Source organism: Rhinopithecus roxellana, chromosome 5 (genome assembly GCF_007565055.1).
Source record: "Rhinopithecus roxellana isolate Shanxi Qingling chromosome 5, ASM756505v1, whole genome shotgun sequence".
Taxonomy (NCBI): Eukaryota; Metazoa; Chordata; class Mammalia; order Primates; family Cercopithecidae; genus Rhinopithecus; species Rhinopithecus roxellana.
The window spans coordinates 173,081,229-173,095,855 of NC_044553.1; the positions used below are offsets into that span (position 1 = coordinate 173,081,229).

General features: G+C 49.2%; 1 protein-coding gene across 2 annotated transcripts in view; it reads left to right on the top strand.

Moving 5' to 3' along the window:
• The window catches only part of MEGF11 (multiple EGF like domains 11), a 379,901-nt gene that overhangs the window by 345,168 nt on the left and 20,106 nt on the right, over window positions 1-14,627 (top strand). For both annotated transcript variants that reach the window (XM_010363597.2, XM_010363596.2), the window contains 7 exons: window positions 177-340; window positions 1,831-1,933; window positions 7,365-7,511; window positions 7,869-8,003; window positions 12,245-12,373; window positions 13,365-13,493; window positions 14,042-14,170. In XM_010363597.2, coding sequence (XP_010361899.2) covers window positions 177-340; window positions 1,831-1,933; window positions 7,365-7,511; window positions 7,869-8,003; window positions 12,245-12,373; window positions 13,365-13,493; window positions 14,042-14,170 — 936 coding nt within the window. The remainder of the gene's footprint in view (window positions 1-176; window positions 341-1,830; window positions 1,934-7,364; window positions 7,512-7,868; window positions 8,004-12,244; window positions 12,374-13,364; window positions 13,494-14,041; window positions 14,171-14,627) is intronic.

Genomic DNA, 14,627 nt, shown 5'->3' on the forward strand with positions numbered 1-14,627 from the left:
AGCCCCAGCTCTCCTAACAGCTCTGTTGAATTTCTGAACTGTGTGTGGAATGTGTGTTCTAACCCAGCCCTCAGGAAAGCAGTGGTTGGGGTGGGATGCTGTGTGCAGAGCTGGGGGGAGTGGGGAAAAAGACACACTGGACCTGGAGAAGTGACAGTCCCTTTCCCTCCCCTCAGGGTGGCAGGGCCTGGACTGCACCCTGCCGTGTCCCAGTGGGACGTGGGGCCTGAACTGCAACGAGAGCTGCACCTGTGCCAATGGGGCAGCCTGCAGCCCCACAGATGGCTCCTGTTCCTGCACCCCTGGCTGGCTGGGAGACACCTGTGAGCTGCCTTGCCCGGTGAGTGCCAGGGTGGGGAGGGACAGGCTGGGCTCAGCATTCTCTCATGCCCTTTCCCTGGTGTTAGTTCGTCCACAAGAGTGCACAGAGGGCCGGGCGCGGTGGCTCAAGCCTGTAATCCCAGCACTTTGGGAGGCCGAGACGGGCGGATCACGTGGTCAGGAGATCGAGAGCATCCTGGCTAACACGGTGAAACCCTGTCTCTACTAAAAATACAAAAAAAAAAAACTAGCTGGGCGAGGTGGTGGGCGCCTGTAGTCCCAGCTATTCGGGAGGCTGAGGCAGGAGAATGGCGTAAACCCGGGAGGCAGAGCTTGCAGTGAGCTGAGATCTGGCCACTGCACTCCAGTCCGGGCGACAGAGCGAGACTCCGCCTCAAAAAAAAAAAAAAAAGTGCACAGAGAAGGGCACTAAGCTAGGTGATGGGACACTTAGATTTAGGTTACAGTCTTAGTCCTAACTTCTCTGTGGCTATTTTACTACTTTGGCCCTCATCCCTCTCACCTATAAAATGGCAAATACTTGGCAGATGTGGTGACATGGCATCACTTTTCCCGTGTTGCTCTTGGTAAACACTATTGACTCTGGCACTCGAGCGCAAATGCAACTTTGCTACAAGACAACCCTTACTAATCCAGGAGAGTTGCCATTCCTTGGTAGATAATGTCTAAGCTTCCTTCTGGTTCCAACAGTCTGTACTTTTATGATCAAGAGTGTGTGGCGACTAAAGTAAGCACTGTTCAACAATAACCACCCAGACTTAATCACTGGATCTTATAGGTCTGAGATACAAATAAGTTAAACCCACTGATATATTGTTGGATGAGCGAGCAATGCAGTCCTTAATGAGTAATTCGGAGTCCTGCAGTCCTGAGTTCAAATCTCGGCTTTGTCACATCCTTTGTAACCTTGAGCATATGACTTCACCTCTCTAACCTTGTTTCTTATCTTTAAAGTGGGAATATAATGGAATCATACTATAGAATTGCTGTGAGGATTAAGAAAAATGAGGTATATGAGGCTTTTGATACCTAATGAGCATATAAGAATTGGTGACTACCTTCTTCCCCAGCAACAAAGAATAAATCATAGTCATTCCTCACATGTGATCGATGTGTTACAATTTGCAAAGTGCACTTTCATTTACAATTTTGGTTAATGATCATTACAGGCCTTTGAGCTTGACCACTGAAAAGTAGAGCAGGAGTATCACCCTCCCTCCCAACCTCATACTCCTGTTAATGCAGCCAAATAATTCTTCAGAGTATCTTTATGGCTGTGTTGATTCCCACTTACAAAACGTGTCCCCATTGTGCCCCAGCCCCAGTCTCCCTACATCCCTGTGGGGTTCTGGCTCAGTTTTGTCATCAAGATCCAGTAGATCTCACTGGACCCTCCGAAAGTAAAAATTAAAGAAAAGATCCATAGAAGTAACACAAACCTCTGGAAGTTTGGGTCTAATCATTTTTCTCTCCCTGTCTTCTCCACAGGATGGCACATTTGGGCTGAACTGCAGCGAACACTGTGACTGCAGCCATGCTGATGGATGTGACCCCGTCACAGGCCACTGCTGCTGCCTGGCCGGATGGACAGGTAACCTTCCCTTGCTGTGCCACCACCCAGGTACTGTGAAACTGGGTTCTTGGTATTCTACTTCTCTTGACCGTTCTTTCTTCTTCAACACCTTTCTTCTTGATCCCTGACTATGCATCTTTCCCTTTATCTGCTCTGGGTTCCAGTTCTTCATTCCATTTAATTCAAGTATTTATTGAATATCTATTAGGTATAAGCTCTGTCCAAGACACTGGAGTCACTCCAGTAGGTCAAAAGCTGACATATGGTGGGTGTAAGTGCTCACTCTAGAGAATATGATGGAGAGGGGGACAAGGGTCTTTCTCCTTAGTTTAGTCTCAGAATTCTGCTCCTTATATCTATCCTGTCAGCCTGCCTCCTAATACAAAGTGAATCCATCTACTTCTCTCCATCACACTGCCACCACACAGTCTGCTGGGCACCATCCCGCATCTGGCACTGCCTTGGCCTCCGATCTTGCCCAGCTGCATTCATTCTGCACCTGGTGGCCAGAGTCAACTTTTCAAACCCAGACCTGCCATTTTAGTCCCTGTTCAGAATGCCTCAATGGCTTCCCACGACTCTTATATAAAACTTTAAATCCTTACCATGGCCCAGGGCCCATGGGATCTGGCTCTGCCTGACTCCTCCACCTCGCTCTGGTCACTCTGTGGCTCACTACATTCCAGCCACCAGGGCCACAGTCTACTTCTTCAGGGAGCCAACCACCTTCCTGACTCCAGGCCGTTGTACATGCCATCCCCTCTGCCTGGATCATTTCATTCCCCTTTTCACCTGATAACTCCTTGTCTACCAGATTCCAATGTAAAGCTTTCTTCCTCTAGGAAGGCACTTCCCCTGCTATGATACCCACCCCCCACCTGACCAAGACAAAAGCATCCCCTTTATTAATTCTTCTACCCTACATTTTTCCTATTGTGGTACTTAAATCAGAGTTCAATGACAATTGTGGAAACTGTTTATTATCTGCCTCCCTAATGTGGCCATCAGCTCATTGGAGGCATATGCCTTATTCACCATTGTATCCACTGCCTGCCACAGAGATATGGATAACATGGTTGTTAAGAACCCACCTCTAGAGCCAGACTCCTGGGGTTTATGACCTTGGGCAAGTCATTTAACCTCTCAGGGCCTGAACTTGTCATCCCTAAAATACAGATAATTATCCTTGCAACTACAAGGTTGTTTTGAAGCTTAAATGAGTTACTGCCTATAAAGTGCTAATAGTCCCTGGCACATAGTAAGTGCTCAGTAAAAGTAGGCCATGAACACAGGAAGTGCTTAATAAGCATTTCAGGAGTGAACCTACTAGCCAGTCCCAAGGTGATGAGTAGCAAAGAGAAAGAAATATAGTCATTTCTGGCAGTATAGGTTATCAGATTAATAATTAACACCAGGTTGCTGCACAGCCTGTGTTCATAACCAGAAAGTTTCTAAGCAGCCAAAAGCCAGGGACATTGCTTCCTCTGCAGTATCTCTGGCCTGGCTTCCCCTGGCCTGGCTTCCCCTGCCCTGCTGGCTCCTGCCCCTCAGTAAAGAATAAGGCTCCACCCTGGTCACTGGCACCCTAGAATCTCAGCAGAAGCCAAGTGGAAATCAACTTTAATTTTTCATTGCTTTAATTTTGAGTGAGCCGATTAAGATTTTAATGACATCTAGTGCTTAAAAATTCTGTCTTTGGTGAACAATCTTTCAGCAAGGCCTCTGCTGTTCTAAACCTAATTTCCCCAAATGTGGTCCTGAAGTCTTTTACAAGAAGCAATTGATGTCCTGAGGTTTGTCATGCAGAAGGGGGCCAATGAGAGACAGAGATGGGCCTCCCACTGAGCCCTCCCCACTCACCTCTGCCTCAAGAAAAATCTGTGCCTAATTTCCTAGTCCCTGGCACATTGCTCATTCCTTGGCTCGGCACAGGTTTGGGGCTGCCTGGAGATGTGCACATGTCTTCCCTTTACCCTCATAAGCCATAGGCTTACTGATAACTGGCATTTTGTCTTATTCATCTTGCCCTGCACATAATACGTGCTTATTAAATGTTTATTGAAATAAACTGGAAGAACTTGGCCTATAACCATTCATGATTTTTCCCCTTAAAGTGGGGGAGGCTTTAAAGATTATCTCCTCCAACCTTCTCATGCCACAGATAAGGAAAAGGAGTTGTCTGGGGTCTCAGGACATAGGGGCCAATAGGATGAGAGACTCAGGATTGTATCTTAAGGGGGAACCATTTATTCAATCAACTAGCATTTATTGACTCAAGCAATTACCAAACTCAGCAGTAAATGGTAAAAAGCAACAGTTTCTGAGTACCTACTGTGTGCCAAACACTTTGCTGGGCACCAAAGATGCAAAAATGACCAAGATGGCATCCTGTCTATGAGGAGCACCTAGGTAAGCAAAGTCAGAAGTGTCAGTAAGCCATGGTCCCTGTCTTCACATTGCTGGCAGGGGAGACAGGACTCATGTGTCTGAAGCTTTCAAGTAACAGGTATAGACAAAGCTGTATGCTGCTGGTTATCAAAGAGATGCTTGTCTACCTGGGCAGACATCCAAGAAAGCTTCCTGGAGAAGGAATGGACCCTGAAGGACCTGAAACGGACCCTGAAGGATATGGGATGCTGAGTGGCTACTGGCTTCATTGCATGAACCAGAGATCATCATGTATGGATCCCTAGCCTAGGTTTACTCACCAATATAGATGTGGGGGTGGGGAAGATTCCTGAAAAATAAAGTAAGGGGATTCCCTAGAGTAAGAAAGGAAAGGACCTCTGAGGGAGACTATCCCTATCCGACTGTGGGGAAAACTGGGGCCCGGGAAGGTAACTGAAGCTGCTTCTTCAGAAACTATAGCTGGAAGCCTCCCACAAGGCCAAGGCCAGCCCCTTTGATCGTATCAGTCAGTCACTTCTGGAACTGGGCACTCCGTGTGGGGAAATCCTTGACCCTTCTTTCCACTTAGATCCCATGTCTTAAGCTCCAAGAAGGTCTTGGGACATATAGAGCCACCACAAACAGGAGCCCCACTCCCACGGAAACAGGCCCAGAATATAGTAACTGCCAAGTCCTAGAACCCAGTGGGACTTTACAGACACCTTCAGTCTGAGAATAAACATGGTACACTCATGGTTCTCAATCTCCATAAACGAGAACCCCTTTTGACATGAAAACACTAAGGATTCCACAATGAGAGTAGCTATACTTTTAATGGCCACTGGGTACGATAAACACAATAGCAACCAGCTGCCATGAATTCAGTGGTGCTTTCACATACACTGTTTTATGAACACAGTAATACCTATAGTTTCAGGAAAGAGCAGTGTCTATGTGTGACACATGTGCCTTGGTCAGCTGACAAAGAGTGCTTGGTGTGCAGTGGAATTGGAGGCCCTGTAGGCAGCAAAGCTCCACCTGAGTGCAAGGAACAGCTTTGTCCCTAGGCCTGTGGTCTGAATCCTGGGTTTCCAACAACCACAGGCAAAAGAAGTCCTAGGCTGGTGCAGTGGTTCATGACTGTAATCCCAGCACTTTGGGAGGCTGGGGCGGACAGATCACTTGAGACCAGGAGTTTAAGACCAGCCTGGCCAACACGGAGGAACCCCGTCTCTACTAAAAATACAAAAGCTAGCCAGCTGTGGTGGCTCACACCTATAATCCCAGCTACTCGGGAGGCTGAGGCAGGAGAATTGCTTGAACTCGGGATGCAGAGGTTGCTGTAAGCTGAGATCATGCCACTGCACTCCCGCCTGGGTGACTGCACTCCCACCTGGGTGATAAGAGTGAGACCCTGTCTCAAAAAAAAAAAAAAAAAAAAAAGCCTTATGGCAGATCACAGCTTTTGTTATGCCCAGGAAAAGGAGAAACTTGAAGATGGATCCAAAACTTTGAACAGTTTTATGGTTTCCACTTTCCCAAACTCCCTTTAGTCAATCTATGATGCCTGTCCAGGGTTCACCTCTTGGGCACCTGAAACACCACTGGGAGAGACCCCTGTCAATGGGTAAAATATGGCTGCCAGATCCCATTCCTTGGGGAGGAAACCACTTGCCCACCCCCTCCCCCGCCGACCCCCCACCTACCCACCCGCAACCATCTCCCAGAAAGTGGCATCTGAAGCCTCTACCCTGCTGCAAAACTGAGACACTACAGGGAGGGAGTGCAGATGCTGGGCTAGACTGAGGAACAGGAGGATGAGTAGTGGTTCCACCCTCCCTCCCCTCTCCTCGACAGCCCAGGTGGGCTTGTACAATTCCAGTCTGCCTCTAAATTGGTCCCACTGCTCTCCTGCTGCTGCTAGGGCTGGCTGTGTTCACTGGGTACAAGTGTCTTTCTCCTTTCTTTCTTTCTCTTTCCCACAATCGCTGTCCTTATAACAAGGCAGACATGATTTTTCAACTAATTCTGCCCCTCTCTGAGCCTCTGATATTCACCTTCTGAAGCCAAGCCAATCTCCTGGGCTCGTATGTTCCATTTCCCTAATGCATGTCAGAATGGAAGCCTTTTTGCCTGGGAAGAAAACCTACCCCAGAGTTGGGGCATCCAGCCTCAGGCCTTTTAAAATTCCTTCTTCGCCTTCAGGCTGTAGGGAACCTAACACACATTTTCTCTACCTGAGCCCAAAAAAACTATTATAGAATTTGTTCCTTTTTCTTATTGAGAAATTCCATCCATTCCCCCATAGGCCACTGTCAAATTGAGGGTCACTAAATCAAATTGTTGGGTTACAGCTGGCATTTTAAAAACTGAAATAGAATACATCATAGTACAGAGAAAACATCAGAGTCCATCATACATAGTGACAGTAAATGTAATTTTTGCAAAGCACTGGTTTCTATTGTATGTGTGCATGAATGATACATATATTGCACTGAGGAGTCTGGTCAGAAGAATCTGAAGAGACCCCACCTACTCTCTGAGCCCCTCCCTGGGTGGGCTGGCAGGGACCCAGCAGCACCAGTAGCTCCTGGGCTAACGTGTGTGGGCATATGGCTCACTCCCAGCTGGCACTTACTTGCCCAAAGTTGGTTTCTCCTGGTCCTGTTCTTGAATGCAATACAGAAGAGGCCCTTGTGATCTGGTCCCTTCTTACTCCCACAATCTCATCTCTTGCCATACCCCATTTTGCACTTTGTGGTTCAACCACATTCACTATTTGCAATTTCTTTCAAGACATCATTCTTTCTCCTGCCTCCTGCTCTTTGTACATAACAATTTCATTTGCTTGGTCAATTCCTCCTTGACTTTTAAACTCTGGACATCACTTCTTCCTGAAAATCCTCCATGACCAGCCAAGCCTCAGCTGAGTTTCTCCTCTACATTCCTGGATGCACTATGCTGCCTCCACCTCTTCATACTGCACTGTCCCCCTTCCCTCCATTTTTCCCTCTGCCCTCACCTCTCTTACCACTGACCTGAGTCTGCCTCTGGCCCACAGGCATCCACTGTGACAGCACGTGTCCACCTGGCCGCTGGGGCCCCAACTGCTCTGTCTCCTGCAGCTGTGAGAATGGAGGCTCCTGCTCCCCAGAGGATGGGAGCTGCGAGTGTGCCCCTGGCTTCCAAGGACCCTTATGCCAGAGAAGTAAGGCTGATCCCCTGACCCCAAAGAGTTCAGAGGGCTCATCCTCCCTAGCCCTCCCAACTAGAACTAGCCCTGGCCTGGCAGAGGCTGGGCTCTTAAATCAGCCCCCATCTCTTCCTTCCCTCTAGTCTCCTCTCTCTCTGCACTGGCTGTTCTGTCCCAGGTTTGGGGCCCAGCCCAGCTACTCAGTGGCAACAGGGCCACACCACAGCTCTTCTCTGCAGAAAGGGATGCACCCTCCAAGATGCGGGAAGGATACAGGTCTCCCTATGTTTTTGAGAAGTGTGGAACAGGAAGGGTAGCTAGGCTGGCTGGGGTCTATTGGGCTGCTGACCACCATCTTCCCTTTACCCTCAGTCTGTGCCCCTGGGTTCTACGGCCACAGCTGCGCCCAGCCATGCCCCCTCTGTGTGCACAGCAGCGGGCCCTGCCACCATGTCAGCGGCGTCTGTGAGTGCCTCCCAGGATTCTCTGGAGCTCTCTGTAACCAAGGTACTGTCTCCAGTGGGACGGTACTGGGCAGGGAGGTGAGAGGTTCTGGGAGGAAAGTGGCAGGGAAGGAAGGGCTTAGGGATTTTCATCATACTCTGTAGAGGTAGCTCCTTCCCTCTTCAGGACTTGGGCTGCCTTTATGAGAATTGCCCCACATGGCATGAGACAAAGGCCCTAACGCAGTTAACAGGCTCAGAGGTGAAATGCTTTGTCTGTGATTTCGTAGCTAGCAAGTGGCAGAAACAAATTCTGATTCCAACATGCATGCTAAAGGGATGAAAAGTGAAATAAGCATAGAGGAGATCTACATCACAAGTGGCACCATGTGGTCTGTGCCGACTGCCAAAGGTAAAGGCAGAGAATGCTGTGGGAGTGCAGAGGAGTTGGCTCTGGCTTGAGCTGGAGATGGCAACTTCCAAGCCCTTCTCCCTGTCATATTCAGGCCACCATCCCTAATCCCTCCCCACATGCTTTCCTGATTTGACCTCAGAATCCTTCACAATACCAACTCCAAGAACTGCTACCACTCAGCAGGAGTTGAAAAGCGATATAAAGCTTATTTGCATTGGTGTTCTGCCCTACCAGTTCTTTGTGGGGGAAAAACCCTGATCTGTAACATCTGCAGATTTTTAAAATATAAATATTCCTACCATGGCTGATTTCAAGATACCAGTGATTTAACATCATTCACAAAATTCCCAAATATTGAACAACCAGTGAGAAGGTAGGAGCTGCCTCCACACATCATTGCCTATTGCCATCCCTGGCTTTCTTAGGACAAGACAGTATGGATTTGGGGGAAGGCTCCGTGGACCATGCAGGACTTCAGCTGGGCCTTAGCTTGAAAGGTGGAAAAGGAAGAAAAGCATTGTGTGTAGAGGAAGCAGCTTGAGCAAAGCATAGAGACATGGGCATGCTATAGGGAACAGCTGATGGATATGGTAGCTGGGGGTGGGAAATGGGGGTTAGAAGGTAGGCTGAGGCCTTCAGAACAGGTTTGAACACAAGGTTACAGAACTTGCACTCTGTTAAACTTAGGGCTAAAAGCAACTTCAAGGTCATCTATGCAAGAAATCTCATCTGGACTCTGCTTAAATACTTCTGTTGACCGAGCGCTCACTACCTCCCAGGGGAACCCATTCTTTTGATGAATAATCACTACTGAGCTGGGCTATTTTTGCAAGTGTGTGGGCTGTTAATATGTTTGAGTAGAAAGTTTACTACATGATGCTTTGAGGTCCTGAGAAGTTTGAGCCCCAGGGAAACATATGTGACAGTTTCATTTACTTGCAACCCTCCTAGGATGGTTTAATCATAACCTGACATGTCGAGGTTTACTTATTAAACATAGGAGACTCGGCCATCAATACAGATAGTCTAGGTCTAAATTAGGACCCATGCAGCCCGAGGAGTAACTCTCAGATGCTGCGTTGTCTGATTTATCGCCCACTGGCCTAATGAGTATTTCCCACATATAGATCTAATAGAGTTTGCTATTAATGGCAACTGCCCTGGTTAAGTCTCAAACCTTGTAAAAAATTGAACTGACACTTTCTAATGACTGGCTTTCCAGCGAGTTACAAATTATAGACACTGCTTATGCAGAATCATTAAACATAGATTAAATACAACCAGATGTTTTCTTTTCACCAGCCCCCCTTCTGTCCACTGCCCCTCTCTTTGCCTTACTCTTGATTCAGCTAAGAAGTCGACCAATTAATGGATTAGATTGATCGTATTAGCAGTTCTGTGGGTAAATTTCTTGGCCTCATACATGTGAGAAAGACTTCAAAGATAAGACTGTCTTGTTAGAGAAGCTCAGAGTTCGTTTTGCAGGTAGGGTAGAGGGAGCAGCACTGGCACCCTACTCCCCACAGAGGGCCAGGACTTGGGGTTGGGTTCCCCAAATCAAGTACCTCCCAGAGGTAGGAAAGAAGAGGCTGGGCAGCCTGCTTTTCAAAAAGCTGGAGCTTCAGCTGCAAACAGGTGAGATGCAGGTCACCCTCTTGGCAACAGAACTTCCTGGAAGGGAACTAAGGTTTCTGCCAGGGGAAGCACAGGGCCCCAAATCAGCCAGCCTGCCACAGCTACTAACTATGGCCCTAGGACAGTCGGTGAGGGTTCCCATTCCCACCTCAAACATGAGGAAACAGAGACCAGGACAGGTGTTGTGGTTTGCTCAAAGGCACTTAGCCAGCAAGCAGTACAACTTCCTAGTTGTGTGACCTTGGGCAAGTTACTTGGGCAAGAAACCTGCCTCAGTTTCTCATCTATAAAGCAGAGTTAATGATAGGGCATAATAATGAGACTATATAAGAGTATTCCAAGATTAAGTGAACTAAATACAGGCATACCTTGTTTTATTGTGCTTCACAGAAACTGCATCTTCTTGTTGTTTTTTTTACAAGTTAAAGGTTTGGCCGGGTGCAGTGGTTCACATCTGTAATCCCAGCACTTTGGGAGGCCAAGGCGGGTGGATTGCTTGAGGTCAGGAGTTCGAGACCAGCCTGGCCAACATGGTGAAACCCTGTCTCTACTAAAAATACAAAAATTAGCAGGATGTGGTGGCGCATGCCTATAATCCCAGCTACTGGGGAGGCTGAGGCAGGAAAATCGCTTGAACCTGCGAGGAAGAGGTTGCAGCGAGCCAAGATTGCACCACTGCACTCCAGCCTGCGCAACGTAGCGAGACTCTGTCTTGAAACAAAAAACCAAAGGTTTGTGGCAACCCTGCCTTAAGCAAGCCTGTCGGTGCCATGTTTCCAACACCATGTGTACACTTTGTGTCTGTGTCAGCATTTTTTTTGCACTAAAGTGTTTTTTAATCAAGGCATGTACATTGTTTTTTAGACATAAAGCTATTGCACACTTAATAGAGTACAGTACAATGTAAACATAACTATTGTATGCTCTGGGAAACCAAAACACTTGTGACTTGCTTTATTGCAATATTCACTTGCAGTGATCTAGAACCAAACCCACATCTCTGAGGTATGCCTGTATTTGTGAAGCACATTGAACAGTGTCTGGTGCATTTAAGTGTCATGTATATGTTTGTTGAATACATAAAGAAAACTTGGACCTAAATCCAAGGCTTTGGACTGGAGAGTCTGGTCCACCATACTGCCTTTATTATTTGTCTCATCATGTCCAGGAGAGGCACTGAGTAGACGCAAATCCTAGCCACTAGTGGCCCACAGTCTGGCTGGGGAAGAACTACCAATATGAGGCAGTGTGGTATAAAGCAGAGGGTTTCAGCCCAAGATGTGAGAGACCTGGGCCCTGGGGAAGTCATGTATCTTCAAGAATCAACACCTTCCCATCATCTTCTGTGCTGCTCTCCAGGATCGACTTTATTTTGTGGCAATGGGAACCCACTGAGGCTCTCTGAGCAGGACATAGGAGTGCCACGAAGAAAGCTGTGCTTTAGAGAGCTCAAGCTGTAGGAAGCAGATGGGGGATGAATTGCAAGGGAAAACAAAAGGTTAAGTGCTCAATGAATACTCAAGCCTAGTCCTAAAAGAGCTTTGCAGCCTGAGTGAGGAAACCAGCTCTTCCTCCAGGGACCAAGGAGTGACTCCTCCAGGAAGGTTTGTGACCAAAATCCTCCAAGTGACTCAAATTGGAAATACCAGTGGTGGACAGGGCCTTATGAACTCAAGAGGGCTTTCCTGAGGAGGATGCTGAGCTGAGAGGCTTGAGCAACAGGTCAGAGGAAAGAGGCGGGCAGGGACAGACACTCAGGGCTGGTCCTTTAACAGTCAAACCGTAGGCAGGCCTGCCACACGGCATTTATCCCTCTCTGTCCAGCTGTACACATTATCTACCCTTGTGGTTGTGGAATCTGTGATGTTGGTGAAAGTGGTAATGGAAAGCAGAAGGCTGTGGAACAGCACAGGGAGCACTGGACTGTGAGTCCAGAAGTATAGTGCTCAGCCTCCCACTTCTCATCTGTGAGGCCTAAGTCAGGTGATTCTACCTCTATGGGCCTCAGGCTGTTCTTAAAGGCAATCATAATAGAGCCTTCTGAAGAATGCAGCTGTAGGCATGAGAGGGGCAACTCATTTATGTGCAAATGGAGAAGGGTGACGAGGGTACCAAGGCGGGCACGGTTTCCATCCAGATCCATGACCCCTGGGTGATCGTGGCTGTGGCTTGGGAACTTCTAGGGATGAGGCTGTGGGTGGAGGTCAGAGGAACACAGGTGGGAGGATGGGTGCCAGGCTGCCCTGTGCCCACAGTGTGTGCTGGAGGACACTTTGGGCAGGACTGTGCCCAGCTTTGCTCCTGTGCCAACAACGGGACCTGCAGCCCTATCGATGGCTCCTGTCAGTGCTTTCCTGGATGGATTGGCAAGGACTGCTCACAGGGTAAGTTGCTACCTGGGAATGCCCCTACCTAGAGTCAGGCCCAAAAATTCTCCCTTTCTTGCCCAAAACCTCTCTGTCCTGGTGCCTCCACTTCAAGGGATGAAATCTCCTTCTGCATGTAGGAATGAGCCCCATTTAGCTCTACAGCTAACATGATGGATTATTAGGATTGATCATTGGTATTAACTGCTGGTATCAAAGGTATTGATAATGCTATGAATTCTGAGACTCGATACTCCATTAGCACCTGGGCAAGGGGTAGCCCCTGAGTTTGGATGGGGAAGAGGAGGGGCAACAGCATGCTTGAGTTTGGGAGTAGGGAAGTGAGATGAGGCCAGGGCAGCCACCTCAGGAGAGTAGGGTGCCCTCTGGGTGGCCCATGTGAATGCTGTCCTAGAGGCTGTTCATGTAAAGTGCACCAATCTGATGTGAAGGGAACAGCCTCTCTCCAGAAGCCCCCAAACTAAGGACAGAGACCCTGTGGAGCTCCTTGTCTGATGGGTGAGACCTAGCCAGTACCCTCCGGGAGGTCCTAGTTAGATGGCTGAGGGAATTTCCATTCTGATGAGGAGACATAGGCTCCACTGTCAGGAGCTCACCCACTGAGAGGAGAGAGCTCCTGCCCTAGGAAAGTCCCCCTCCTCGTGGGGAAGCACACACAGTACATACATGGTAAACCACAGTGTTTACCCGCATGCTCCAAATCAGTCCCCTGAGAGGGGAGGCTCAGGGGCCCTCAGAGCCCTGCTGAGTCAGTCATCAAACACTTGGAGAGTGGGTAGAGCATCTGGGCTTAATGGGAATCCTGGGTAACTAAGCCAAGAGGTAAGTGCAGGAATTCTGGGAACAATGTGTGAAGCCACTGAAAGCCAGGAAATGTCAGCCAGGTCCACCTGGCATCTTGGCTCTGACGTGTACTCCCCCTTCTTCTCCCTCTCCGTCTGCCCCTCTCTGCCTTCCCCTCACCCTCTGCATTTCACCCACATCCCAGCTTGCCCACCCGGGTTCTGGGGCCCCGCCTGCTTCCACACATGCAGCTGCCACAACGGGGCGAGCTGTAGCGCCGAGGACGGGGCCTGCCACTGCACCCCTGGCTGGACTGGACTCTTCTGCACACAGCGTAAGCCCCACCTCCCGGCCTCCCAGCCACTTAGAATCCCATGCTGCGGCCTACTGGCCAGTGTGGGCATTGTCCAGACCAGCAGGGAGGGAGGAAGGAAGGCGGCCCCAGGATTAGTACCTGACTCCTGCCCCCAAGAGAACTGAGGAGCTCTGCAGGGGCAGCTCTAGACCTGACTGGATTCAGGGGACTGACAAGCCCAAAGTCCTGGAAGGTCAGGGCTGCAAGGTACCCCAGCAATCACCAAGACCAGACCCTCCTTGGACAGTGGGGCCCAGAGTGGGGAGGAGCAGCCTGTGGCCACACAGGAAGGAGACCGTAGCCTGGCCTGTGGTTCCACATCCCCTCTGCCTTGAAAAGGCAAAGATCACCTAGCCCCTGCCCCTTCAGCATGAAGATCCTGAGCAGGGAGACAGCTCTGGTGCAGGGCCTCCCTAGTCTTCATCCCACGCACAGCAAAAAAAGAGACAGAAGACAGGTCTGGTTCCCGCTGCACCCCTTGCCTCACCCAGCAGCAACTCTCATGACTGGAAATCCTGTTTCTCTAGGCTGCCCAGCAGCATTTTTTGGGAAGGACTGTGGGCGTGTATGCCAGTGTCAGAATGGCGCCAGCTGTGACCACATCAGTGGCAAGTGCACCTGCCGCACAGGCTTCACCGGGCAACACTGTGAGCAGAGTAAGCTGTCCTGACCCCTGATGCTGGGTGAGGCTGCTGGGCTCCAGCCTCCTGCAGAGGATGCCTCCCGCTTCAAGGTCCACTCACTCAGGGCTCTGTACCCCTTGGTCCCTTGCCTTTGGGGGCAACTTCCAAGGAAAAATGCTGAGGAATGTCATGCCTACATTATTGTTTGAAGAATTTCTCCCTTCAGTTGGGAGGAGATGGGGGGCATTTAGGGCAGGGCAGAGGTTATAGCAGGTAATGAGAGAATAGTGGGAGGCAGATCTTTTTTTATTATTCTTTAAAGTCCCTGTGGCACTCAGATTAGGGCCTGGCAGGTGGACGATACTGCTGAAATGTGTTGCATGAGGAGGAAGCAGGGGTGAGTGGGCCTTGCTCTCTCCTCCTCTGTCCCTGTGTCCCCCACTCAGTGCTATAAATGCTCTGTCCACCCCCAAATAGCTAGCCAAAGCAC